The 27098-nt window shown below is 40.7% G+C and overlaps 1 protein-coding gene across 1 annotated transcript; it reads right to left on the bottom strand.

Moving 5' to 3' along the window:
- On the bottom strand, nt 1-25934 carry FOXO1 (forkhead box O1). The gene is made up of 3 exons (XM_031552055.1): nt 25866-25934; nt 3911-5357; nt 1-3525 (listed from the first exon to the last, which is right to left on the bottom strand). Exons 1-2 carry the CDS (start codon nt 25932-25934, stop codon nt 3924-3926), a joined length of 1503 nt encoding a protein of 500 aa, XP_031407915.1. The 3' UTR covers nt 1-3525; nt 3911-3923.
- Between the last annotated feature and the right edge of the window lie 1164 nt (nt 25935-27098).

The following is a 27098-nucleotide window of genomic DNA, read 5'->3' on the forward strand; positions in this document are numbered from 1 at the left end:
TTTTGAACATAATTTATATACATTTATGGCTTTATACAACAAACTGTCAGGGATTGTTCTCGTGTGTCTGTAAAAGTACATCAGGCACTTTTCTGAAAATATCCACGTCTGAATTTTAATTCTGCAGTGTGACTAAGTCAGAGCAGTGAAGCGTTGAAGAGCTGTCACGCCACTCGCAAGTAGAGCTAGCGGTATGTACATGCCAATCTCTCCAGATATTGCTGGTTTGTGGAACACCCTCGAAAAGGAGGCCAGGTTTAATGCCAAGTAATTTGCTTTCTGTTTGCATAAACCATGCTGCATCTTATACATTATGATTACCAAAATAATAATAATAATAATAATGAGAATACCTTATTTAAAATCAGTCATAAATTAAGGATCCTAGCAATTTCATCATGAAAATAGGAATTTCAAATCAGTAAAAAAATAAAAAATACTAACATACATCCAGTGGTTTAACAAGTGCAAATTTTATACTGTTTTATAATTGGTCCAATTTTACCTTCTCTTCTTAGGGACGCTCTGTTGACTTAAGCCAATAATAAGCAATGTGACTTTTGCTTATAAGTGTAGGCAAATGGTCGGTTTATCAAAGCAGAGCTTTCCAATTAATGCATCTACTACCTAAACATATATCATATAGCTATATTATGGAAACAATACATCTTTATATTTAAAATATCTGAACAGCTCTATAATACAATAAACTTTTAATAACAGTACAAACCAGAAAAGTCAAAAACAAGGCTGCATAGGTAAGATCATCCGCACAATTCACAAACCAATCATTTACAACAATTCTGACAAACTAAGTTACTCCAGAAACTTGGTACTTTTTACTGGAAAAGGATTTATTACCAGAGGTCACATAATGTTTGCTTTCAAGGCAGACAACACCTTCATCAGACTTCACAGTATTCCAGAATACAATTGCAAAATATTAGGATGGCACCATGCAAGAGAAAGTAAATTTGACCACATGACCCAAAACCTCTGATTATCTACAACTGTTTTCTCTCGGTAATTAAAAGGGACTTCCTACAGACTGTTGTAACTCGGGGACAGCTACATTTATGATATTCATAGTTATAAAAGGAAAGGAAGAAAATACCTGTATCTAGGAATTTGTACAGTAGCAGTAAATAATAAACAGGAGGTATATTGTTAAATGTAGCATGTTTAGCTGCAACCCCACGGAGTTTACAGTTAAGCACTGCTTTCTTTGCACACAGAGGTGGATTTTGTGCCTACCTTGAACTGTGCTATCAATCCCCATTTGGGAACAAACATTTTTGCGCACACAGCAGAAAGAAAGGACCTCAGAAACTCATGTGTGAGCCCACCGCCAGGATTTACCATCAAGTCTTAGAGAATGAGAAGTTGATGGTGATGATGCTAGTTGAAGTTTTTGGCCACAAAAGCAGGCTGCTTCGCTGAAGCTTCGGCACCACAAACAATTAATGCTCAACAGTTCAAAAACCACTATCACACTGGGGGAGATCCCGTATCACAGGACAGCTTAATGTCAACCCCCAGAACTGCTGACAACTGTAATTAGATATCTAAAAAGTAGCTGTAGTTGGTAGTGATTTAAGCCCAACAGGGTGCTAAATGCTAGCACATCAGTGGATGCATTGCAGAGTCTTAGGAAAGTCCTAACAAGATCATTAAATATATGGCTTGTTGCTGAACTTCATTTTCTTGGCACATCCCATTTTTTTCTCCACCATACAGCATCACTACAGGGAAGCAGAGTTTCAATTAGAACATTTTCCAGTTATGAGCGTCATAGACAAAACCACAATCAGTGAAAAAACGTTTTTCTCTCTTTCTTCTGCCAGCACATAAACTGTTTGTCCCGTCAGCTCCAAAGATTTCTATAACACAAATGGTGTGTAGACCAATGGAAAGATAGGTGAGGCCCATGCTCCACACAACCATGAAAACTGCCTTGTTAACTGCAAAAAAAAAAAAAAAAGAGAGAGAAATCTCTTATCAATGACCCAACCCTAAAAATCCTCAGGAAGCTGTCAGTGTGCCTCTCAAACAAGACCAAGTATTTCCACAGGAACAATGCCTCTATCATTAATATTCACTCCTATCCCAAGGTTCTTGTGTTTGTATAACTTTCCCACTTACTTTTTCTGTCTTACTTAAAAAAAGTAATGTTTTTTTTTTCCTGTAATGGGGTGTCACACAAGTTTTAGCCTGCCATTAAAATGTAGCACTTTTGTCACCTCAATTATACTGAATGCTGACAGAAACGCGGACAGACTCTAAAACCAGTGCCAAGTAAGAAAAAGATCAATTTTGTCCCTAATTTTATCAAAATCATGAATTTTCTCCAAATGGTCCTGCTCTCAGGAGTACAAACATTATGAGACCTCCATGAAATAAATATAAGTGTGAAGAAGCATTGTACAAGCATCTAACAATGAGTACTTAACACTTTGTGGTAGTCAGAGTTAAAATGATAGCAGAAGCAGATGACATTTCTAAAAATGCATATATAAAACTGATTAAATATTTCCTAAACATAAAGTTGTCTATTTTTATACATCACACAACAAAAAAGGGACAGAAATGTTTTGTATTCAATATACTTATTAAGCTTTTCCTTTATTAGCACTCCCAAGTGCTAGGGAAATTTATAAAAACAAGTACTTAATCCAGTTAAAATACTGTACAAAATGAAGAGGTTATGAATGCTGCCAGATCTCAGAATTATTTTTCAAGTTGCCTATGTAACAAAAGTAGATTTTAATTATAAGAAAAATAGCTTGGAAAGTACTCCAAAAATTATCTTAAGTCCAACAACAAAGTCATTAGTCTGACAATGAAATCCAGATATATTCTTGCATAAATTTACATGAATACAGGTAACTTATCAAATGGCATTTAACCTACTGTTTGCTTTGAATAGTGAGAGAGTTTAGTAGGATCATATAAACCAGCTACTCTGTTCCCATATGAAATGTGTGACAATTTTAAGTAGAATAAAGCAGTTCGTACTGCTGCAAGGCAAGTCCACAGTTATCTCAAATCATCAGAACACAGGTAACATCAATGAAGGTTAAACTTACGTAGGGCATGAGATCATCACAGTATTCTTACAAAAGTTTATAAACTTTTCTTGGACCAAAACAGATAGTCTTAAAAAACAATTCTTCTACAGATCATACTGTACAAAACCGAAAGCACGACATGATGTAAGTAAGAGTCTTTGCTGTGATTATATGGTGTAGTGAATTTGGCACTTCAGAATAATGAAATTTCCAATGGCACAGTTCTTATCTACAGCAGCACATAACCTGCAAACCTTGGGCAAACATCCTGTACAGGAAAATAATCAGTCTGCTGCCAACTCTGACGAAAGGAAGAAAAAAGGAAAAAAAGACCCCAAAAAAAGCTAGTGTATGCACACAGCTTTGTCAAGAAAATTAAAAAGGAAGGTGAAGGACATCTTTGTACTGCTTTTCTCAGTTCCTGCTGTCAGACAAGTCTGGAGAATTTAACCGTAGCCTAGGGAAAAAAAAACAACAACAATAACAACAAATTAACATTCACACCGAAAGATGAAGTCTATTAAAATATGTTCAAACTAGCTTTAAAATAAATTAAATGGGGAAAAACGTTTTCATTAATTATTGGTTACCAGAAACTTTTTGGTTCAAAATATTAATGGCAAAATATTAGCATTCCAAATGAAGTAGGAGAAGGCGGTACACAGTGATCTCAGTGCACCAGTGCAAACCTGATTTACAAACTAATAAAGGACTGAAAAAATCACTGACTGGAACAGAGGCACTTCACATGCCAACAAAGGCGATCGCCCAGGTTTTACGCATTTGACATCTCTCTTCCCTTTAGGCTGTTTTTCAGATTTATTATAAAAAGCACAGCTTACCTCCTACTACATCCTATCCTGACACCCAACTGTGTGTGGTTGTCTTTACGCTGTGCTGAAAACTTTGGTTAGGCAATACACTGTCAAAGTTAAAATCTAACGTTTCTCCATCCATAAGGTCATTACGAATAATCGACTCCATGTCACAGTCCAACCGTTCAATTAACATGTCATCTAAGTCACTGGGAAGCTTCTCCTGGTGGAGGGAAACAATTCCCACCCGTCCGTAGCCGTTGCAACTGTTAACAGGGGCATATGGGTTCATAGCATTCATCTGCATCTGGTGACTCATAGGCACTTGTAACGAAGTCTTCACTGTCGACAGGCGATTTAGACCTGAAGTATGTGACATGGGGTTCACTGTGTGTGACAAGGCACGGCCATTAACTGCAGGTGTTGGCTGGTTATGTCCTTGGTGAGGGCGGGTGTTAGGGTTCATCATTTTGTTGTGAGGTGGCTGATTGCCATAAGTTGGCATCACCGAATTAGTGACCATCAGTACACCTTGGCCCAGCGCCCTGCCACCAGCCTGGGAAACACCAGTGTCTACTGATGCCAAGATATCATTGTGTGGAGGAGAGTCAGAAGTCAGTAACTCCTTCAAAAGTCCTGCAGGACAGTTAAATTGGCTCATCGATCCATAGCTTGATTTACTGTCTTGAAGAGTCTGCATAGGAATTTGGGGCAAAGAGTTCATGCTAGCTTGAGCATACGTAAATTTCCTGTAGTCTGGATTTGGTGAACATATACTTGTGGTCGAAGATGCAAATGAGTAACCTGGTGTTTGCTGCATCAGGGTAGCAGATGACGACTGGGTTGATACAGTCATTGACGTATTAGGTGACAAAAGATTAAGGTTATCCAAAAGATTTTCCATGTTCTCTGAACTACTCATCTCTGAAAGGCTGGGTAGAGTAGAAGTCATTTTGGTGGCTGATGATGGGTATACCATGGAGTGCACATCCCCATCTCCAAGATCATCTTGCTCTGGCAAAATAGGAGAAAGTCTTCCACTAATTGTACTAGCATTAGAGCTAGTTCTAGGTCGAAATGTACTCCAGTTATCGAAGTCATCATTACTGTGAGAGCTGGGGCTTGCAGGCCACTTCGAGAACTGAGATCCAGGGCTGTCACCGTTTCCTTCCTGACCAGATTGAAGAGATGCTTTTTTCTTGGCTGCTCTGCCTCTGCTTTTTGCAAACTTGCTGTTGTTATCCATGGATGCCGCTCGCCTCCTAGGAGACTTGCCACTCTTTCCTCCTTCAGGATTGAGCATCCACCAGGAACTCTTCCCTGTTCCCTCATTCTGCACTCTGATGAATTTGCTGTGCAGGGACAAGTTATGGCGGATTGAATTCTGAAAAACAAAATAAAGTGTAAGAACACAGGTTGCATTTCTGACAGCATTCAAAGAGAGACCTCCTACATACAGCTTAGTTTTCAAATGCTATATTCATACCTGTGATTCCCAGCATAACATTCGGCTATATAAAAGGAGATGCTCAGCATGTTCAAGATTTAGGAAGCAAAATATATCTATCAGAAGACCAAAAAGCCCACTGAAGATCCCATTATCAGCTTTACTCTAATGAGTTGAATCTGAAGGCTTTTAGGGATTTCTTTTATGCAAAGTTGAGAAATATTAGATCTTGTTTTATGGTCCTTGTAATGGGATCTCATCACGCATTTCTAAACCCTACAAACATGCCAGCATGTGTATATTGTCATAGAACGTTAGTGAAGTTTAAATGACTTCTGTCAGATGCAAAAACACAAAGAAAACCAAGGACTAAGTTTTTGTATATAAACATAACTAAATGCCTAAGAAATCACAAGGGAGAAAGGAATGCAAATGGCACAGACAAACTTGCATTTAAAACTTCAGTCTTAAAACCAGCTTTCTCTTTCAAAATCAACATTTTAATATGCAACATTGACTCATGCAATACCTGAGGCCACAAGACATCTTGTGCCAAGACTGACCAGGGGATACTGAAGCTTTTCATGATCTCCTCAGTTACCAGCTATGCTTCGTCAGAAAATAAATTAAGAATCTAATCCTACAATTTGACCTGTTGACAAGTGTCTTCTAATACCCAGTTGGTCTTCCTTCACCTCTTAGATCCTAAATGTCCTCCCGTGCACATCTAGTTTCTCAAAGCTACTGCCAATATGCACATCTTGCCTCATTCCCAATATATCCAACTGATAGAAGAAAAGCATCAACAGTCATAAGGAGCCATATCAGGTGGAAAAAGTCATCTTGCGGGGCCTACCTCAAATCAAAGATCAGAGGCTCAAATTTTCTGCCACAGCCATGGCACAGTGTGGATTGTGGAAAGCCAGTCGACAAAAGCAGGCCTGGCCACCTGCAGAGCCCAACAGGAATTGGTTACTCTAGGGCTAATCTTCAGCAGATTAAGGCAGCAAGCAGTCCTGGACCAGAGACTGTTAACACCTTATAGACTGCAACACCCTGAGGATGTCTCCACAGGAGCACAGCCTCACACCAGACAGGTCAATAAGTGCCCCTGGAGAGCAGAAGATGGCAGAAGACATCATCGTGGTAGCTCATGGTTCAGCCAGCCCAACAGTTAGTCAAAACGTCTGACTAACTACAGAAGCTTTTCCAACATCTTCTTCCCCTCCAGAGAACCATATTTAACAAATCATCCCAGTTAGATCAACACCAGCAACAATTTCAGCATTTCCTTATTCAATTTTGAAAGGAAGCCAATCTTTCTGATATCACCTAATTGCAATAGGACTATATCTCTTCACTGCAGTAACTTTGCAATCAAAATCTCATCTCCTATCCAGTGACAAAGCCTTGAAACGTTATTTTCACCACATGCAGCCCCATAAAAATATCATCACCTGGAAATGCCCTCTGCTTAGCTTTAGGCCTGTGGTGCTCAGTGCCTCATGGGGCTCAAGGCAAGCATCTGCTCCCCCCTGCCCGACCTGACATCATAGTAATGTAGTGGTAGCATTGTGTCAGGAGGGTAAGCCCAAAGATCTTTCTCTGGACTTGCCCGTGGCTGTGGTTGGAAGGGCTGAGGAGTGCAGGGAGCTGGCCCTGCCAGCCCTTTGTTTTCACTGTAGGGCCAAAGCGGAATTAAAGGCTGACACAATTCCAGAGTTAGCAATGTCGCAAGAAAGTTGTTCTGCACGTCTCTTGATTAAAAAACCTCCTGCGCCAGTTCAGTTTTTTATTGTATTTTGTAAACATACCCAGTTGGCTTAGGCTGAGTGTTTACTATGAAAATAAGCATATAAGGCATGCAAAACATCAGGCAGTGAAAATCTTCTGCTCGTGCTCAACTCTCTTTTCTCTGCAAGAGAAGCGTTAAATATTTAAGAAATTACTGCTATTCCTTAGTCATCAAAAATATTATAATCTGGTATTATTGCACTGAGGACATCTGAGGTCACTCTTTGAGTAACAGAGCTGTCTCCTAACACTGCCAACAATGAAAAAAAAATTTTCCTAACAGGAAAAGGTTTGCGGCCCAGAGCTTGTTACATAAATTCCTGTTTTTCACGCAGCCAGCAGGACATTAAAGAAGCTATGATTTACTAACTTGGAAAAAGTGTTGAAGAGGTAAATCTTGTGAAAATATGCACTGCTGTTAATGATGTTGTGTCTACAGATCTTTGCCAGACGCAAACAGGACCTGATAAAAAAGTATAGTTTCAGCAGTGGAACTTGGCAGCCATAGAAGCGGCACCGCGAGCCGCAGCCCCGCCGCCTCAGTGTGCTGTAAGATGCTTCGAACGGCGGCTTTTGGCAAGACTTTGAAGCAAAGCCTCCCAAAGCCCACCTGAAGGATACGCAAAGCAATCGGCTACATCTCCAGCTGAGCTCCCAAGCACAGCAATGAGTTCCAGGTCAGCCTGAAAGCATCTGCTTTGGAATTTTATCAAACCCACATTACGACTCCAGCCAGACTGCTGCCACCTGTGGGGTGTTTCCCGGGACTGAGTCTGCATGTTTGAGATGAAGCTCAGGAAGCCTGCTCCCATTTGGCCTTCAAACTCCAGCATGTACTTCACATTTCAGCCATAGTTGAGCAAGAAGATCAGGTGCTATGGATACACATATTGGTGGTCCTTGCTGATGAAGAGTTAAAATACACAATACCAACATTTGCCTTCTATGTAATGAGCAACTACCAGCTAATAAAACTAACGAAGCCAAGAAAATCATTCATTTGAATCTACACACTTACATTATTCATCTACTTTTCTGACATTTCTTGAAACTGAATCACATTGCAACCAGCTTGCTCTTCTTCTAAACAACAAATAAATTCAAACTGATTTACATTTACTAACAATAAGTCTGAGACATTTAATTCACAGAATCACAGAATTGTAGGGGTTGGAAGGGACCTCCAGAGATCATTGAGTCCAACCCGTCTGCCAAGCAGGTTCCCTACACCAGGTCGCACAGGTAGGCGTCCAGGCAGATCTTGAATATCTCCAGAGAAGGAGACTCCACAACCTCCCTGGGCAGCCTGTTCCAGCGCTCCGTCACCTCACCGTAAAGAAGTTCTTACGCACATTTGTGCGGAACTTCCTATGCTGCAGTTTGTGGCCGTTTCCCCTTGTCCTGCCTCCACACACTACTGAAAAGAGTCTGGCCTCGCCACTCTGCCCCCCACACCTTAGATATTTATAGACCTGTATCAGGTCCCCTCTCACTCTTCTTTTCTCAAGGCTAAACAGACCCAGTTCACGTAGCCTTTCTTCACAGGGGAGATGCTCCAGGCCCTTCACCATCTTTGTGGCCCTCCGCTGGACTCTTTCCAAGAGATCCCTGTCTTTTTTGTACTGGGGAGCCTGGATGCCTACTGTATTTAAGCCCAATAGATACTTTTTAAACAGGCAACTGAAGGTTAATCTGAATAACTGCTGAAAAAAAAAAGAAAAAGAGTTATTTAATTATTATTTTTTCTAGTGAATTGTTTTGGTGTTTTACTAAAGAGAAACACCTGAAAACATAGTTGCTTTATTGAACTTAACAACAGTGTAAGCCTGTACTTGAAGAGAGGCCATACAGGTACGCTGGCCATCTTTCTTCCACCCCATTCCTTGGAGCAGGTATGGAAGAGGAAAGTAGAGCTCCTGTATAATCTTACTGAAGACCTCTCCAACAGTCCAGGCTCACTGCAGCCTTCTCCGGGATCAGACTGTGGAACTGAGAGTATTCTGAGAGCTGTGAGACTCAAGCGTTGTAAAAGCCTGCATGGGTCCCCTACTGGGATTCCTTCCCTCCCTGTTCAACTACAGTGCTGTGATAGCCACCTAAAAGAGAGAAAAAGGATTGGTTCCAACAGTTGGTGCTGAAAAATAAACAAACAATAAAAAAAAGCAATCTCCTATCACAAATCTACCAAGATATACATGTCAATGGTACTACAACAAAGCAAACCACAGCATCTTGGACAAGAGATTCACCAGTATGGCAATAAAGGTGAAGGACTCAGCCTCTGGAGACAGATGCAGCCATAACTAAGTGGGAGGCAGTAATGTAAGAGCAAGACAGGCTAAGTGTATCTATAAAAATTAACAGTCTTATGATTGCCCACCGTTTTTTCGTTCAGAAGTCATCTCAGCAGTCCATTACTTATTATGTCAATTTATCCAAAGGAATGGTCTACAAGTGCTGTTAGTCAGTTAACACTATCATCAGCAGAAATGGCTGTAAATACAGACAGGAGAACAGTATCTGACTGTAATTCTCAGATCTCTCCAAACAAAATCTAAAGTAGATTTGGAAGGGTGAGATAAAGCTGTCTGTAAATGTGACATTTCAATACTGCTTTTGTCATAATCCTCTAAGATAACAGCGATTCAGAAAAAAATAAAAAGAAACGAGATGAGACTTGAGATTGCCTTTTTATTTTAATGGAGACTTGAACAATATTTCAATACGAAGATGCTTTGTAATAAAGTCAGGCTTGAGGACTGGTAGAAGTGAAGTTCATAGACTTATCAATTAACATCATCACTATGAAATGAGGTTAACATCATCACTATGAAATGAGGTTAATTGGTGACTTTTGGGGAGAGGATACCAAAGCAAAAGCTTGGCAGAAGAGAAGGAAAGACCCAGCATTTATATAGGCTATTAAAGAGGACATCAGACCTGTCTCTCTAGGTTTGTGTACTGGAATTTTACTGCAGTTTCAGATGTTCAAATCACCCTCCTCTTGGAGCCTCAGCCACTCTAAAATAATAATAATAATAATATACCCAGAAAGCATATCACTTAGCCTCAGGTCTAAGAGTCATATTTAGAAGAGGCTGGCAATTTGCCACCTGCAGCTGCATGAAGGTGGAAAGGCAGGATTTCCTCCCAAACAGGTCATGCTTTTTTGGGTCCTTTGTTCTTAGGGGGGTGCTTTTGTTTGACTCCATTTTTGTCCTACACTGTTACATGGCTAAGAAGTTTCAGCTGGAAAAAGCGCAGAAACAGTGCAAGGGACCTTGTACTGCATCTCTGTGTTTTTCATTACAGATGGTAGCATAATGAGAGTCTTTCCCAGAACACCACCCACGAAACATCATCTCCAAACATGGAGACGCTTTCTCAAATTGTTCCATTTGAAGAGATTTCAGCAATCCTTTGTTCCCTGATTGAACGTACAAGAATGTGGCAGACTGTATGTTATCACTATACGACCACTACACACGCCTCTCCTGGACACAAGTCTATTGTGCCCATAGTTCACTGGCAATAATCTAAGTCCTGCTCCTTCTGCAGTTAAGTCCATGGATTTATACCCTACTGCACTTCCTCTCCACAGCTGTCGAAGGGTTGGCCATCCTCCAGGTTGCATCCCCTTGACCCACAATGCACCCTGGACTGGAGGGGATTTCATCACCAGTGGAGCTCTCTCCTCTGAAACATAACATGCAGTAATAGAAAATACACACACAGCTCTAGAATTTGGTGTTTAAGGACTTGACATACTCACATGTCAGGACACAACTCTGCTGACACGTATTTGAAGAATTCCCAACCGCTATAAAAAAGTTACATAATTAATCTTCACTCTATGCAGCCTCCTTTAAAGTACTTTTCCATGCTTGCAATTTGGACATGTCTAATAAAACGTTAACACCTTCCGACTTTCTCTACAGGGGCATTTAGAAAAGGTGAGCATAAAACCCAAGAACAATCCAAACAAAGACTGCTGTTACAACTGGCAGAAAAAGACATGTGCTTGACAAATAAAAAGATTCCTGTTTGTAGATAGATAATACAAGTATTCCACAAATATGGAATGTAAATATATGTATATGCATATATGCTTCTGATAAAGAAGCAGCATTTCAAAGCCAGGTTGGAGGGCCATGGGCAGCTTGATCAAGTGGGTGGCAATCCTGCCCATGGCAGGGGGTTGGGACTGAATGGCTTTAAGGTCCCTTCCAACCCAAGTCATTCTATGACTCTGATTCCTTACTTCATTAGTGATGTGGGAGGTCAGGACTGAAGCCTCACTGAAGAGGAACATTTTGAAGTCAGTGTGTCCCAGTAGATGGGCTCCTTGCCTCTCACTTAAAGCCTTCTCATACCTCTCCCCTCAGAACCAGCCTCTGCTGCAATCACATCGGTAATGCAAAGTAGCAAAGCAGGATTGTATGCACAACCTGCATGCCTTGACATCAAATCCAGGTGATAAAAGAAAAAAACTGATAAAGAATTCAATCAATCAACATGCTGATGTCAGGGACATGGTCAATTCCTTAAAAAAAAAAAAAAAAAAAAGTACATTTTGAAGAGTTCGCTAATTTGATCAAGAAAGGTAAGACAGAGAAGACCTGCAGATAACCTGTTGAGTGACATCACAGCCAAGATTAACGCTACTCAGCACCTCTAATGCACACCCAAAGGGATTACAGAGATTAGAATTATCTTCAGTGCAATGAGCCATGAGGAAAGCCATTGTGATCCGTGGCAGACGGTATCCCCGTTAGTCACTGCAGGCTCTAATGCAGCAACCACGGGATGCAAGCACTACAGTAGGGATAACATTCTGAGGCAAAGCTGTTGCTGAGTGCAGAGCACAGAGATTATTACAAGGTAAACAAGAATCCCAATTATAAGCAAATTTTATTAAAATAAATAAAACCATTTGGAGTAATGAAGTAGTAGTTCATCTGTACAACGCCAGAATGACTAACAGCTTAAAGTTTTATTCTGCAACTGCAGTAAAGAGACACTGAGAGGTGTTTATTTTTTTCAGCCAGTGGGAATAATTATGATCAGTAGGACAAAAAATGTTAATCACTCATTTCCTGTTTAACAGACAGCCTGCTTCACCTCTGCCACTCTCCACGGTTACACCCAATTCATCACAAAGACTACTGCACTGTTTATAGAAAGCTTGCCCCTTTCTTCTTTTTAAATCTAAGTTGCCTTTTATTGACATTTGCTAGCTCAAATGACAAGGTACAAATGTGTATACGTGCTAAATATATCAGTATTATCAGTATATTAGGCCAGCAGATAATCTTAAGAGGAGTACTACAAAAACATTATCACAAAGAAGTAACACTAGGGAGAGAAATAGCTGAAAGTCCTGGTTAAACCACTGAGGTGAGAAACAACACAGTCCGAAAATAGGGCTCGAATTTTGTATTGCCCTTTGTAGATATCCAGAAAAGTTCCAGGAAACAACAACAAAAAGGGATATGATTGCTTCAAAAGCTGTAAGAGGCTAAGTTAAAAAATTGGGAATATCCAAGCCTCTGCCTGAAGGTTAACATCAACTTTAAATGCTTAAAGTCCTGGATAAAGACCAAAGGGGGTCATTTGTCACTCGCCTATGGAAAGGTACAACAGATCTAACCCAAAGGTTTGGTTTCAATTGGATGCTTTACCACAGAACCACACATCCTCTTCTCTTCATCTTTGTGGATTAAGACTTTTTGCTTTCACAAAATCATCTATAACCTAGACTGCTGGAATGACTGTCATTAATTGATGGATTCACAAGTAATGGGAAGGCTTGAGGACTCGCTTCACTTGCAATACCTCTGCTGCCTCACCACAGACCTCTCCTTAAGGAGACAGAGAAGGAGCAGCCACCAGTTTCTGGCCATGGATGCAGAGATGGAGCCCTGTGCACTTGCAGCTCTGCACCCATGACTCCCACAAAGCACAAACTCATCTGGCAAGGGCAACAGAAAAGCATTTGGTGCTTTTTTTCCAATAGAGCCACCAAGCTTGTATGTATTTCTTACCTTGAGAAGCAAAACACCAAAGGGGATGCACAGCTGCAACAATGTAAAATTTGGGTTGAGTTTGTAAAGATGGATAAAAGAGAGGGAGAGAGAGAAATACATACTTTACATACTTGCACCAATTAAGCAGAGAGCAAAGGAGCAAGCAAAGGAGCAAAATTCTCCGGACATGGGTGTCACTGAATAATAGTTTTTGAGAAACAAAGAATCAATGAAAGCAGCAAGCTTCCTTTGCAGCAGGGTTAGCTGTGCCCCACAGGAAATCCCAGGCTGAAGGAAACTGCAAGTCTTGTAAAAAGAAGGGCAAAGCCTTCCATTTATGGGCTGAATAATATCTTACACTGCAACTCACTGTGCATTTGATCTTTATTTTGGCTAAATAAAGTGCAATGATTGGCCATCAAAATTCAAATGTAGACCCCAAAACTACTAAAAGAAAAATAAAATGGAGTTGATTGGTTTTATTTGTTTTCATTGCATCTTTAGAGATTCCTTACCTCACCTAGTGGAAAAAGTGCCGAATGTTTTACATTTGAAGGGGACAGTGTCAACTTAAGAAAACAACCCTTTGGATTTCACCTCATGTTGCTGATGTTGCTGTAGCAACCAGGAGAAATGGAGGGAAGAAGACAAGGACATTTCTCTTCCCCTTGGTTTCTTTTGTACATGAGCACAGTCCAGTGTATGAAGTCATCATTTTGTCTATTTATTTTTCCTCTCGTCAATTCTCCCTGTATCCATCTTGCTCATAAAAAGAAAATAAAGCATTATTTTCTTGTTAACAAAATACTAATAAAAACTTACAAATCCATTTTTCTATTAAAATAGCTGAAACAGCATTAGATTTAAGTTCTCTTTAACCTATTGCATCATCTCCAAATATGTAGATATTGCCTTATGCCATCAGTATTCATTCATTTCTCTTTGTGTTCTATTTTTAATACTTGTTCTTTTTTCCAAAGTTACAAGAAGCCAGTACTGATTTACAATTACTCCTTTTCATGCATCCCCAAAAGGCAGCACCAACACTAGGTATACACTGTGTAGAAACTAGGTATGTTTCTACACAGCTTCTTTGAACACAGTTTGCCTTGGTACAGTTTTTCCTCACTGGAGAAGCATGCCAGACCACCAGCACAGTCTCTTCTGGAGAGCTGTTTCCAGTTCAAGCCTGGTTCCAGCATAGCAGATTTTATATAACATGATTTACTACTGCAGTGCCCACAGAAAGCATTAATCCAATTTCATTGTAGCCTTGAGCTATATTCCATGTGTACGTTGCCCCTCTCCACTGTCTAGCCAGTTGTGACCACCCCTTTTTCAAATAAGGTGTGGTCTAAACTTAAAGGCTTTTCAGTTTGTATTCTCTCACGGGGGTCTCAGGGCACAGCGAACTCATGGCGGGTGGTTGCAATGTTCATGCCAGCATCCTCTTCTTGAATGCTGCTGTCTGTGATGTTCTCTAGACTGTGGCTTCAAGAAACACTGGTGCTCATCATTGGCTTTCACGACATCTGTTCAGCGTTATAAAGCCACGATCACCCAATTTTGCAAAATGAGCTGCACCAACGATGAACAAAGTTACCCGTGAATGTACTCACAACCCACATTTCAGCAGGCTGTGGGAAGCAGAGCTCTGTTTCTCAGAGCAGGGGAAGGAAATCTAAAGGAGAATTTCTTCCCTCACACCAGTTTTGGAAGCGTTCCTATTCCCTCACTACTGTAGGCTGTGCTCTGTACTTAACAGACCCTTATTAAATCAAAGGACTATTTACAATCTACATACTGGCAAATCCACATTCCCATAGAATGTCATCTGGCAGCAGTGACTTAAATCATCAGCTCTGTATTTACTTGCTTCCCTCTCTCCCCAACTCTCAGAAGAGTAAAAAGGACAAGAGAAAAGCAAGTCTTTAAAGACAAGAATGGAACTAATAGAGTAAGTCCAAGAGTACATTAGTATTCATCATACTACCCAAATACACTTTTTTTTTTTTTAAGGAAAATATTACAGTGAGGGCCGTAAAAAGGAAGATAAAACACAAGAAACCTTAAGGCCTTCTTTTAACTACACACCTATGAGAGAGATGCAAAATCATACTGAGCATAAACTAAGACAGCAAAGTGGGATACTGCTATGCAGAAATGAGCTTTCTGGATAAGCATTTTGGATACTGTTGTTTCTATTTTTTTTCCCTGCTAACAAGGTTTAGTCAATCTCCCCTCTTATTGCATTTGATGTATGTAAGGAGACCTGCCTCACTGAGACTGCTCAGAGAAAATTTCACTCATTCTTCCATTTCTCTCAACAGAACAGAACCTAGCACAAGGAGGCTCTGGGCACACTGGGGACACCCAGGGGCAAAACAATGAGTCCTGGGAATCGTGTTCATGCCATGCCAAATCAGGGAGAAACCACTGATTCTTCAGGATGGGAGGCAAAACAAAGACTGAGTGTACGAGAGTTTCTGCAAAAGGCTTTCTGCAGAACACAGCCCTCACTCATTTCATTTAAAAAAAAAAGGAAAAAGAAAAAAGAAGACTGTTCAATCTTTCTTGTCCCTAGGAGATGCTAAGAAATCAATTGGAGGCTTGAGATCAGAAGGTGGGACATCCACAACCACACTCAGTTCAGAAAAAATAACACTCCCATTCCCCTTCACTAATTCTCCCAATCTCTAAAAGCTCTATCAGCTTTCTGATTAGGCTTCTTCCTCTTAGAGGTCACAGTCTTGACTGGTGCAAATTTCACCACCACTGCTCCCAACCTTCCTCAATGAGAAGCCCATGGGTAACTGGGCAGATAGAACCTGCCTGGCTCCTTCTTCAAATGTAAGGACTGTGACATCCAGCTTCTCAATCACAAAGGCTGCCTTGGGCTACCCATCCCTTCCATGCCCTTGCCTCAAGACAAAGTGAAGGAGCTCTCCTCCAGATTTCCCCAGCACTATGGTGAGAGTACAATGGAGACAAGCGACCAGAAGTGTCACTAGTTTTTTAGGTTTAGTTTTCCTTCTTGGAGATGCTCTGAGATAGCATTTGCTTGATAGGTCAGAATGGGGCACTCATCTCTAAGAAAAGAGAGAAAGAATCTCACAGGACAAAAACTTAAATCAGATTAAAAATAGCAGGAATGTCAGCAGTAGGAGCTGTCATTTGCAATTCCTACACAGGAAGTTAGTTATTCTGTGGATCACGGAAGGGTCTCTTCAAAAACAAGGATGAAACAGAAAAAAAGAAAAAAGAAAAAAAGAAAAAAAAGCATGCATCTGAAGCATGTTTTCCAATACTGTGTATCTAGCCAAGTTTCTTCATGAAGTTTTATAATAATTTGTCATTGATACATCTATGGATTTATATCCAGATTCATCAAATTGCTGACAAATTCCAGCAGGCATTGCAGCCCTTACTGCTCTTTTATTTTTGGATTACTTTCAGTTTTGAAGATTTTACAGGGAATGCTTCCACATTTTCATTTTGTTTTAAAAAGAAATTAACTTCATCCCCATGGAGGATCAGGTGTTTTCAAGTATTTTGTTTGTTCATTATTCATATAGGCATAAATTAAGCACAGTATTTGGCAGGCCACACTCTTCTCTATTAAAAATTTTGTTTTTACTTTTGCAGTTATTGTTTAGACGTTGGTCAGAACATGCTTCAGGTTGTTTTGAACAGCAAAGAGGAAACAAGCAGTATTCTTACTTCTATCACACTCTATCAACATTAAACGCCTATGCAGCAATACACTGCCTGTTCAGTATTTCCAGCTTTCTTCCTGTCCACTGCTAACCTACAACAGCATGGAGATAATCCATAATTTTATGCAGCTTTTCAACCTGTAAACAGAGCTATGATTGGCCAGAGGACAACACAAAGAAAAATGAGTAAGGAACAGGATGTATAAATGGAGAAGAATCTACGTCTCTATTTGCTGGAGGTTGATTTATAAAATTAAAGGGAAAATACGAGCAAAACTCCTCTAGAGGCAGCTCCTAAGCACAGGCAGTGCCGGTAGCACAGGCAGCTGGAAGAGACAGAGACCAGGCACAGCACTGTTTGCCCATGTTCATCCTAACACAGAGGCAGAAAGTTAGAAAAGAGACCTTGAACTCCATACCATCCCCCCTGCTCATCCTTGCTGCTATCCCATTGCAACTCCTAGGCGCGTGCCCTCGGGATTCCCAAAATGAGAAATGTTCTAGAAGTCACATCAATCCATAAAAAACTATGTCAGCTGCAAAGCAGAATTTTCAGAACTGTTTTTCAGGAATTTCTCAGGGTTTTTTAATAGGGTTAAGTTGGATGCTATTTTTCAAGCTTTGAGTTCCCATGGAGCAGGATTTCTGTCTCCATCCACCTAGAAAGAAACATGACTATTTTACTATGTATTCCCTTTGGCCATCTTGGAAAAATATATCTTCAAAATGGAAGAGCTTGAGTCTTGACATAATGTTTTAATTTTTGAAGTCCTCCAAAAATACAGGCTCAGATAAGTAGTGTTTTCTGTTCTCAGTAGGCCGAGAGAATAGCCCCTTTTAAAAACACCTTATTTTGGATCATTTTAACACGAACTTTGAAAAATCCCATTTTCTAGACTACCAACACTTACAAATCAAGGTAAATTGGCAAGATAACTCCCCAGTCCCACAGATATCTGCAACCTACTCAGGCAAACCTCAGAGCACTATAGCCTTCAAAAAAAAAAACCATTCTTTTTTGAAGCAGGAATCTTTCAGGCAAACCAGCAACAACAGAATCCTTCCCCCATCCCTACATTTGATGTGTTTAAGTAAATAAAAGCACAAACACAATTGCAAGAAAGAGTACACCTACATGTCTGTAAATCCAAAGAGTTTGCAGATGTTTTCTAGCTGTAAACCAAAAAAGTTGCTACGTCAGCCCTTCAAGCACAGCAACTGGAGATTAGGCTGAGCCAAACCATTACCAACTGGACAAAAATAATTAAGGCAAATATGGTTTTCTTAATCATAGGACCATGTGCACAACCCACTAATTTTTCTCATCCCCTGCCATCAGCTGTGCATACACCAAGCTTGACATCACCATCACCATCCTCCTGTTTTGTGTTAAGTTTAATAGAGCCAGCTTGACAAAGCTACATCAAAGGAGCCACACCAATAAAGCAATACTGTAAGGGAGCCTCTGCCTAACAAAGTTGGTGTCTGAAGCATTAAGATGGTAGTGGTAGAAGTTGAGAGTAAGCATAAATAATTGCAGTTTATCTTCTTTTACACTTGAGCAATATTGAATGTATAAGCACTAGGCCTTAAACAACAGTAGGAATGCTTATCTACCCTACTCCTTCTCCTTCCTTTCCTCTTCCCCCATTCACTACTCCCCACTGAAATAAAATCAGTGAAGATAACAACAGAAGAAGAGTCCTGACCTCAGCATTCACAAGCTAGTCATTGTTTGCTGCAAGCTCATGTTTGTATCCCTTAAAATGACCACAGTTAACAACTGTCTTGATTTAACTCAACCTTCCTTATTTATCCAGTAAAGGGAGAGAGCTGAAGGAAAGAACACTGCTTCCAAGACGGGCTCTGTAATAAAGGTACTTCCAAAACTCAGCTTCAGAGCAGTGAGTGAAGGACCTCGACCCAGTACCTTGAAGATATCTATGCACCAATTACTATGTTAAGAGAGATTAGTACCCTCTTATACACTCTTTTAATGAAATTGTCAAGGGATCAGTAGATTTCAGGAGCTATTTCCTAAAAACTCACAGAAAGTGTCAGGCTCAAATAATGGAAACTGGCAAAAGGGATGTGGGCTCAATCCTCCTTTTTCCTTCTCCATCAATTACACAAGGACCCCTGCTCCACTCCTTCACTGTTGCCTACTTCCTTCAAAGAGAGGCATCTTTGGGACATCTGATAAGGAAGCTTAGAGCTATCTCGCCCAAAGCCTGCTCAAAAAACAACAGCCACCCCTCACCTCTCTCCCTGCACATACATTCAACACATTTGACTGATTTTCCAAAGAGAGGAGCAGCTGAATAATTTTGGCAACAAAAATATAAATCTCCTTGCTCTGTATCTTTAGAACAATAATGAAGTGCTATTTTAAACAGAGTGAATGAAACCTTTAGCAATTCTCACCTATTCCAGTCTTTTTTTTTTTTTCCTGTTAAATACTGAAATGTGGAAAAAAAAAAAATTAAGAATGAGAATGACCAACCAAAGAATTAAGAGGTACATTCACACCTAAGAACTGTAGAGTCCCCAAGGCATACAAATTCCGCAGTGGCAGCAATTTTTACTTGGTACAGCTGGCTAATAGAAACCACAGAAACATGTTTAAAGCGTGCTTAAGGAGCTTTTACCTTAAGAAAGAAAGCAGTAGTGACAATGTGTTTGCTTCCTGGCACAGTTAGGGGTACACTGCAGCCTTTAATGTTAGCAGCCTGTGTGATTCCGTGACTTTTCTTCATTGTCGCAGAGGCTGCCCACCTTTTTTACATCTCAAACAGCCGTAACCTTACAGGATTCTTTTTTCTTTTTCTTTTTTTTAAATAAATCAAGTGTCTTTTTTACTGTAAGTTGTTTTCACCTTGGAGCCCAGTAGACTCTTGATACACCTTAAATGCTTTTAAAAGCCTTCAGAAGGTAGGCTTGGTTGTATGTCCTCTCTACAAATACACTGGCGTTCCTATAATCCAGTATCACAAGAGAAAATAAGACAATTTCAAGCTGCTGATCACAGAAACAGAGCAAGAACCACCCCAAATTAAACCCAGCCTCCAGACTTTGTCAAAAGGCTGATTTAGAGGGTAAGTCTAAAGCAGATTAACACGAGTAAAATGTCAAAGTACACTCAAACAGCAACAGCTTCTTGACAAACAGTGGAGGGTAATAAAAACCAAAACATGTAAGAAACCAGCTCTGCAGAGAACAACTCCTAATTGTGCAGCATGTGCTTGAAGGAAAGCCCTCCCAGACCACATTCTGGTTCTGGGTAAGCTCACCTCACTGAGCAGCCAACCCAGCTAACATCACAGTAAGCTAACCCTCTGTGAAGAGAGCCACGTTGTCCAAGGATGAAGGCAGCATTATCATTTTTCCATTCTTCTTCTTCAAGGAACAGGAGGAACAAGGAGAGGCAGATGTATCAGCTGCCTCCTTTCATTTCTGACACAGAGAGCAAGAAGCTTTTGGAATTGCTCCTATGGAGGGATTCCCAGGTCCTCATATGCAAGGGCCAAACAAGTGACTGGTTAGAAAGCTCTGCTGGCATGTGGTCGTCCTCCCCAGTCCACATGCTCTGGTGTTTATATATACATTGCATATGACAGTCACTGACAAACATCACCTTCTGCTACCTTGACCTACCAATCCTCATGCACCAGTGATGCGTTCACCACCATTTCACAAACATACCACCACCAACACATCTTAAAGAGACTTTCCATACTCCACTACTAGAAATGCACTCTGGCAGGTAACTAATGGAAATTATGTCAGTAGTTGCCTGGGGTGCAATTGGAGTTGGTATGTTTTATGTTCATATGTTGGCCTGAACACCAAACCCATTGTCTTGAATGCCCCCATGGCAGAGGAGATTGGCAGCAGGAAAGAGAAGAACAGGAAGGCAAGGAACAAACTGCTCTTGCCCTCCTCAATTTAAACCAAGACAGCAGCAAGGAAGTAATTAAACAGGAGTGAAAAGGCATTGGAGGAATAAACCACACTAGCAGCACTAGCAGAGAAGGATTTAAAGAATGTGACTCATGTTGTACAACAGTTTCATCACAGTTGCTCTATGAGCCACAGCAGACAGCAGCACTTTGCAGCATTCAGCATGACATCACTGTAGGGTTTGATTGCACAAAGCTGCACCAAGCAGGGCAGGAGGCAAAGATTATCCAAGGAGCCTGTGAGGAAAATCCCAGATAAACTGAGTTACAAAAGCTTAAACTGGAAACGTGACTGCAGCACTGGAGTCAACATTTCTGATCTTGAACAAGTTTTGCAGCTTTGAAGGCTTGTCTCATGACATCAGAAGACCTCCTCTGCCTGACATAAGGTGATGCTGAGGGACAAGCATCAGCTGCTGAACCAGGCGACACTTCCCTGAACGCTTGGGCTCCTCCAGGTCAGTAACATGCCAGGCAGGACTACTCCAGCTTATGGACTGGTAGGAGCACCAATAGGAAGCCTGCTATTCACAAGTTAAGCTTTTGCTAAGTCAAATTAAATCAGGAACCTGCAGTTCTGAGCTTCAGCAGCTTCAAAATAGAAAAATTGCTCTTTCAAATGGGCAACCAGAGAGCATCTCAGTGAGAGCTCTCACCTGGACAGAATCTCCATTCCCAAGCATTGTCCGTGAAGAAATGTGGCCAGTGTGACAACAGATGTCCGGTGCACAAGGCACTCCTCCACACTTCAGCTGCCGTCCACTGAATCTGCCAAATTCCGGACTCAAACCTGTGTCTGATCAAAATTTTCCTCTTCCCCTTCCTCCTCCTGTCCCAACCCAAGTTTACTTTATTTCCTCTGGAATGACGACGTCTCCAGCACCCAACTGAACACAGGCGTTTTGTCCAACAAAGAAACCTATTCTCCTATGTTGATTCCCAGTAGCAAGAGCTGCCAACAAGCAGCTTTCAGTGATTTACCATGTCCACTACAGAAAAAAACTTCAACTACTCAAGGCAAACTTCATCATTTATTTCTCTCATTCCAATACACATTTTTCTATTACGGGCATTCAAATACTGCAGTTAACATCTGCTTCTACTCTATGAAGATCTGCACTGCTTTGGTGTGATTTTTCCTTCATCTAAATTTCAGTACTACATCCTTGAATCTTTTTTATTTATTTATTGGAAGGTAAGTTTGTTATTCGTCCTAGAAACCCCACAATAAAAAACAGCAAAAGTGGTATAAAAAGTCCTTAAGACGACTGAAAACAGTAATGAGGACTGCGGGTTGTGCACGCAGGAGGCTGAAACTCGCACTTCTATTTTGGCTGTTGACTTTCCAACTAGCTTTGAACAAGCCATATACAAAATATCCAACTAACTTTGAACAAGCAATAACAAACAGCAAAGAAAAATAACTTTCACTCCAATATACATCTCTCCTAGGTGAGCTGAGACACTGCAATATGAGGTGCCCTGCCCTACCAACAACACCACTACTAGCAGGCACTCCTACTTGCCTACTTGCCTGTGGAAAGGCAGAAGAGGAGGGAGATGAAATGGTGCTTGGCCCCTTTGTCAGACATTCAGAAAATGCTATTTTCTCCAACACAGAGGAGGAAGCAAACAAGCTCTGTAAGCCCCATCCCTCGGCCACAGCCCGACACACGTACATGCACACGCATTTCCTCCGGCTTCAAGAAAACAATGAAGTGTGGGGAGGCCGGCTCTTATATAAAGTACGCACCAACTATGTATAAAATTAGGAAAGCAGCTGCTTCAAAAGCTCAGTCAGCCTTTTATCATCAACAGGGCTTTAATTAGTACCCATCTGCTTCCTGTTTTATACTACAGAGCTAACTTTCACCTGTTTCAGCAAAACACCCCTTCCCTCAAATGCAAGTACACACACACACCAAGTTAGCAAACACCATTACACTTAAGCAGTGAACATCAGGAAGCCTCATTCCAAGTATCTGGGCTATTTATTTGCTTTTTTAGAAGATCTGACACTGTTGTGCAATTTCACAGTGTACACCTTTCAACCACACATATGGTTGCATGAATGCAATGGCACCCAGGGATCCCAAACAGGAATGGGCTTGCTATCATTCAGAGCCTGCCCAGAAAACTCCCAAGTCAGGTCTGGGTTTTTCTTAATGTCCGTCACACACATGAAAGAATTTATGAATAAACAATGGTGAGGCTGATAGTTAAGAATGGATTCAAGCTCACCCCATTGTTTGAAGGGAAGAAATAACACACGGAGAGAAAAAAAAATATTACTTAGGGAGGAAATAGCTTCACCTTTGAATTTCCTGACATTTTTCCTCCCACGCTTTTCCCCTTCACACATCATTTATTTATTTATTTTCCACGCAGGAGACAAGTGAAAGTTAAGGACAGCAGCATAGCTACGTGCTGTCAGCCCTGCCTACCTCTCCGGCACGGACTCACTCAAGCTTGAAAGTTTGCCAGGCACGTGGTATCTCCAGAGAGCAAAACAACAGCAAGCAAAGCACCAGCAGAAAGAATTGCCTGGTGATGGCCAAACAAGAAGCACTGCTTGCAAGCTCCTAGGCCCAGCTATGGGAATGGGAAGAGGGGTTGAGCATCTAAAGGGATGGTATTTGTAAGTGCTGTACACAGATTTTGAGAGTATGAGAAGTTTTGTCAAAGCTACCACTGCAGAAAGGAGCTTCCCTTAGCACACCTTTAGCAGCAGCCACCACCACCAGCACTTCTTATGCCAAAGAAAACCTGGCAAGCAAGCAAGTATTCTACTCACACTCCAGCTTTGGAGCGGAAAGAGAGCATTTTCTCTTTATGGTTAACAACACAATCTGCCGCAGCTTCCTCAGATGTATGAAGCTGATCAAACTCTTTATTAAAAGTTTTTACCCTTAACTCCTTGGATCTGCTTCCAGAGGTGCTGAAGCCGCCTGACTGCATGTTCAGTGAGATTCATCTCTAGAAGCTTACATTGGATGACTAAGAGTCTTTTCCACTCATTTGAAATCTTAAACCACCTGAGAGGTTGGGGATTTAATTTCTGAGCAGTTAAGCAGGAGAAACACGAGGACTCCAGAATCAACTATGGCAAGTGCACTGATTTCCATTTCTTCACTATTCCATGAAAAAACACAGTTCTTTTGACATCCCGCTTACTACAGGGCCTTTTCATTTCATTCTTCTGGGTTGGAAGAAAAAAAAAAAAAAAAGGACAATACAAACACCTGAAGATTGAAAAGTAAAAAACCATAATTCCCCAAAGCAGAATTTCACTGGTTACCACTTAATGTAGCAGTGATGGGGTTACCATGAGCAACCAGCCTACAATACCCTGCTGTGTTCCCTACACAATCACTCATGGGGAGATCACATCAATTGCCAACACCAGAAGGGTTAATGATAACCTGGTTGACTCAGAGGACTCAGACCATGCTCCCTATGACAGTTATTTGTAGTATAGTGTCACTTCATTAAAACAGCACAATCTATCATCTCTGAACATATATTTAAGAGGGAAATAGAGAAATCAATCACACAAGCATGATAAAGAATAAAAATTGCCATTCAAAAGTAAAGATTTTGCATTGTATTTAATCTCCACCCCCTAACATTTCTCATCAAATCTTCTACTATGTCACTGTTGAGCTAAAGTAGGACTGTATGTGTATGCTGATTGCATTTGTATAAATACTAATTGAGCTAATAGCGACAGGAGCAAGCTCTGTCAATAGAGAGAAAAAAAAATCCAATGAAAAAAATTGAGGTTCCAGACATAATGCTCTGAGCAAGTGAAATTAGTGAGAAAAGATGGAACAAAATGAGCACCAAACGTGAGAACTTCAAACATTACTTGGAAAAGAAAAGGTGGCTCACATCTCTCTAACCTTGCTGCTGAGATCAGATACGGAAAGAATATGGGTACTGAAATTTAACAGATTTTATTTATTGATAAAAGCAAACAATTGATTTTCTACTAAAACTGCATAACTGTGTTTTCACCTAGAAGATTACACCACCACTTAGATATTTTTCCATGATATCTCAAGCAGCATATTACAAAACTTCATCCAGGACTGAAACAACAGATTGTCTCAAGAGCAAATGACAAAATATTTGTACCAGAAATCCTGGCAACGTTGCGTGCAGATGGGTTTCTGAAAAATGGGGTTCCAAGAATAAGTCACCCATGGTTCCAAAAATACGAGTTCAATTCAAACAAAAACTGGATGTTCATTTAGCAGAGCACTGCAGTCCCTCCCCAGGGTCCCACCCTCGACACACACAGGAGGTACTTGCTAACCACAAGCCTCTGAAGTCTGAGTTATAGCTAAATACATGGGACTGGGGGAACACAACCAAGTCCAACATCCTGGCTGCATAACCCAGAAAACGGCACGCTACGTGGGCCAGCTATTATGCTGTCAACAGATTTGAGCCTGAGCACTGGGGCAGCTCCAAAACTGCTTGGGGAAGGTCTACAGCAGCTCTGAGCTGCAGCTGAAAAGAGAGCAGCCCACTGAGCCTGCCCTCAGGGAACGTGGGGACCCAGGTTGCCCTGCAGCTTGTCAGGGTGCAGCTGGGGCCACCACCTCAAAATGTTCGCCCTCCCCAAAACACTGGGGTAGGCACCTCGTGAACCGAGGCACTGAGAGATGTTACGCTTTGGGGTGAGGGCACCGGAGCATGACTACGCTGTAGCAGAAATAGATGTCTGAGACTGCTATTATAAACAAAGATGGGGAGATTTCAAAAATTTGTATTCTTTCTCTCCTTTTTTTCTTTTCAAATGGAAGTATCGGAAGCAAAGTCCATTGGGTGATACCGACTTTTCTTTACACTACTCCTGGGCTTTGAGCTGCATTGTTTTCATGCCTATCCTTGGTTTTGAAAATCTTACCCAACCAGGCAACTAAGTTTCACTGTCAACAGCTACTGACCTGACAGGGAATTCCAAGATATTTTGAACCAGATATTAAAAAATGGGTGATTGTTTTAAAAGGACATAGTCAGTATATAACTCACATCATCAGTCTCTGTAGCCTTCATCAGGCTTTGCACCATTGGCTCATCTTCCTCAGCCACGGCCAACATCATATACTGTTCACAAAGACTATGCAAAGCTAGCGATGTTTGGTAGGAGATAATTGTATATTAACACCGTTCTAGCCTAAGAAGAAAACACTAACATAACGTTTTTGAAATCTGGCACTCAACCAAGACCAAACTTTTCCGTTAGATGACTGAATAACTGGCTTGTCATATTTTGCATAAAAGGCGTAAAAATGTGGTAGGGATCTGGGTGAAGGAGAAGTGAAACAAGAAAGGGCTAATGAGATTTCATGATAAAAGAGGGGATTACAGCCTGGTGCACAAAAGCAGACAGTGCCCTCTCCTTTCTTCCCTTTCACATTTTCTTCTACTCAGAACGTTAATAAAATGTCTTCTTTAAGCTTAGAAGATGACATAAAAATCCAGTCTTAAACTAAAAGCTTGGTCATGCTCAATGGAGACCAAAGAGATGTGATAAGAGAACAGAAAACCAACTCAATACCTAATAGCCACAGCAGAAATAGTACACAACTATAGTTCTGGTTATAATTACAAAGTAATGCATAGAGGTTTACTCACTATTTTACTTGTTGTAAGCTTTCAACTTACAATCTTGGATTCTCAAGAAAAATAATCACTATCAGTATCACCACAGCAGTCCCCTGGAGTATGCTATTCTCAACATTCAATTAGTTCAAATGACAACTGGACCAAAACTTTTGATCCCTAGAAATCAACATCAGCACATCAAGCTGATGACTAAAAAAAACAAAAAACAAAAAAACAAACAAACAACCCTTTCCACCATTTTACTGCTTCTCTATCGTATTCTGTGTACGTTGACCAAATACATTTGTTCACCTTGGATATGTGTTGTTCCAACACATTTAAGGCTTATTCAAGCTGCTCTGCAAACTCCTCTTGAAAAAAGACACACGCACACAAAGAGGTCCATCCAATATAACTGTGAGCAGGTCAGATCACTGGACAGAATCTGCAGATATCTGTACTACCTTCTGCTATCAAGATACATGCCTAAATTCAAGGCAAGCCTCTCTGCCACAAATATCCACTATGGCAGTGTTCTAAATATGCATTCAGTGGTTCTGTTAAGCAACTTGCTTATTCAGGACAAGAAGTATTATATACAGTATTTTATATATATATATATATATATATATATATATATATATATATATAACAAAT

The sequence above is a fragment of the Meleagris gallopavo genome, chromosome 1 (assembly GCF_000146605.3).
Source record: "Meleagris gallopavo isolate NT-WF06-2002-E0010 breed Aviagen turkey brand Nicholas breeding stock chromosome 1, Turkey_5.1, whole genome shotgun sequence".
NCBI lineage: Eukaryota > Metazoa > Chordata > Aves > Galliformes > Phasianidae > Meleagris > Meleagris gallopavo.

Excerpts from the sequence above, each read along its gene's own strand:
- FOXO1 (XM_031552055.1), bottom strand. The coding sequence starts at position 25,934 with ATGTTGGCCGTGGCTGAGGAAGATGAGCCAATGGTGCAAAGCCTGATG. Across the intron at positions 5,358-25,865 it reads AGGCTACAGAGACTGATGAT|CATTTGAAAACTAAGCTGTA; the intron begins GTGAGTTATATA and ends GTATGAATATAG.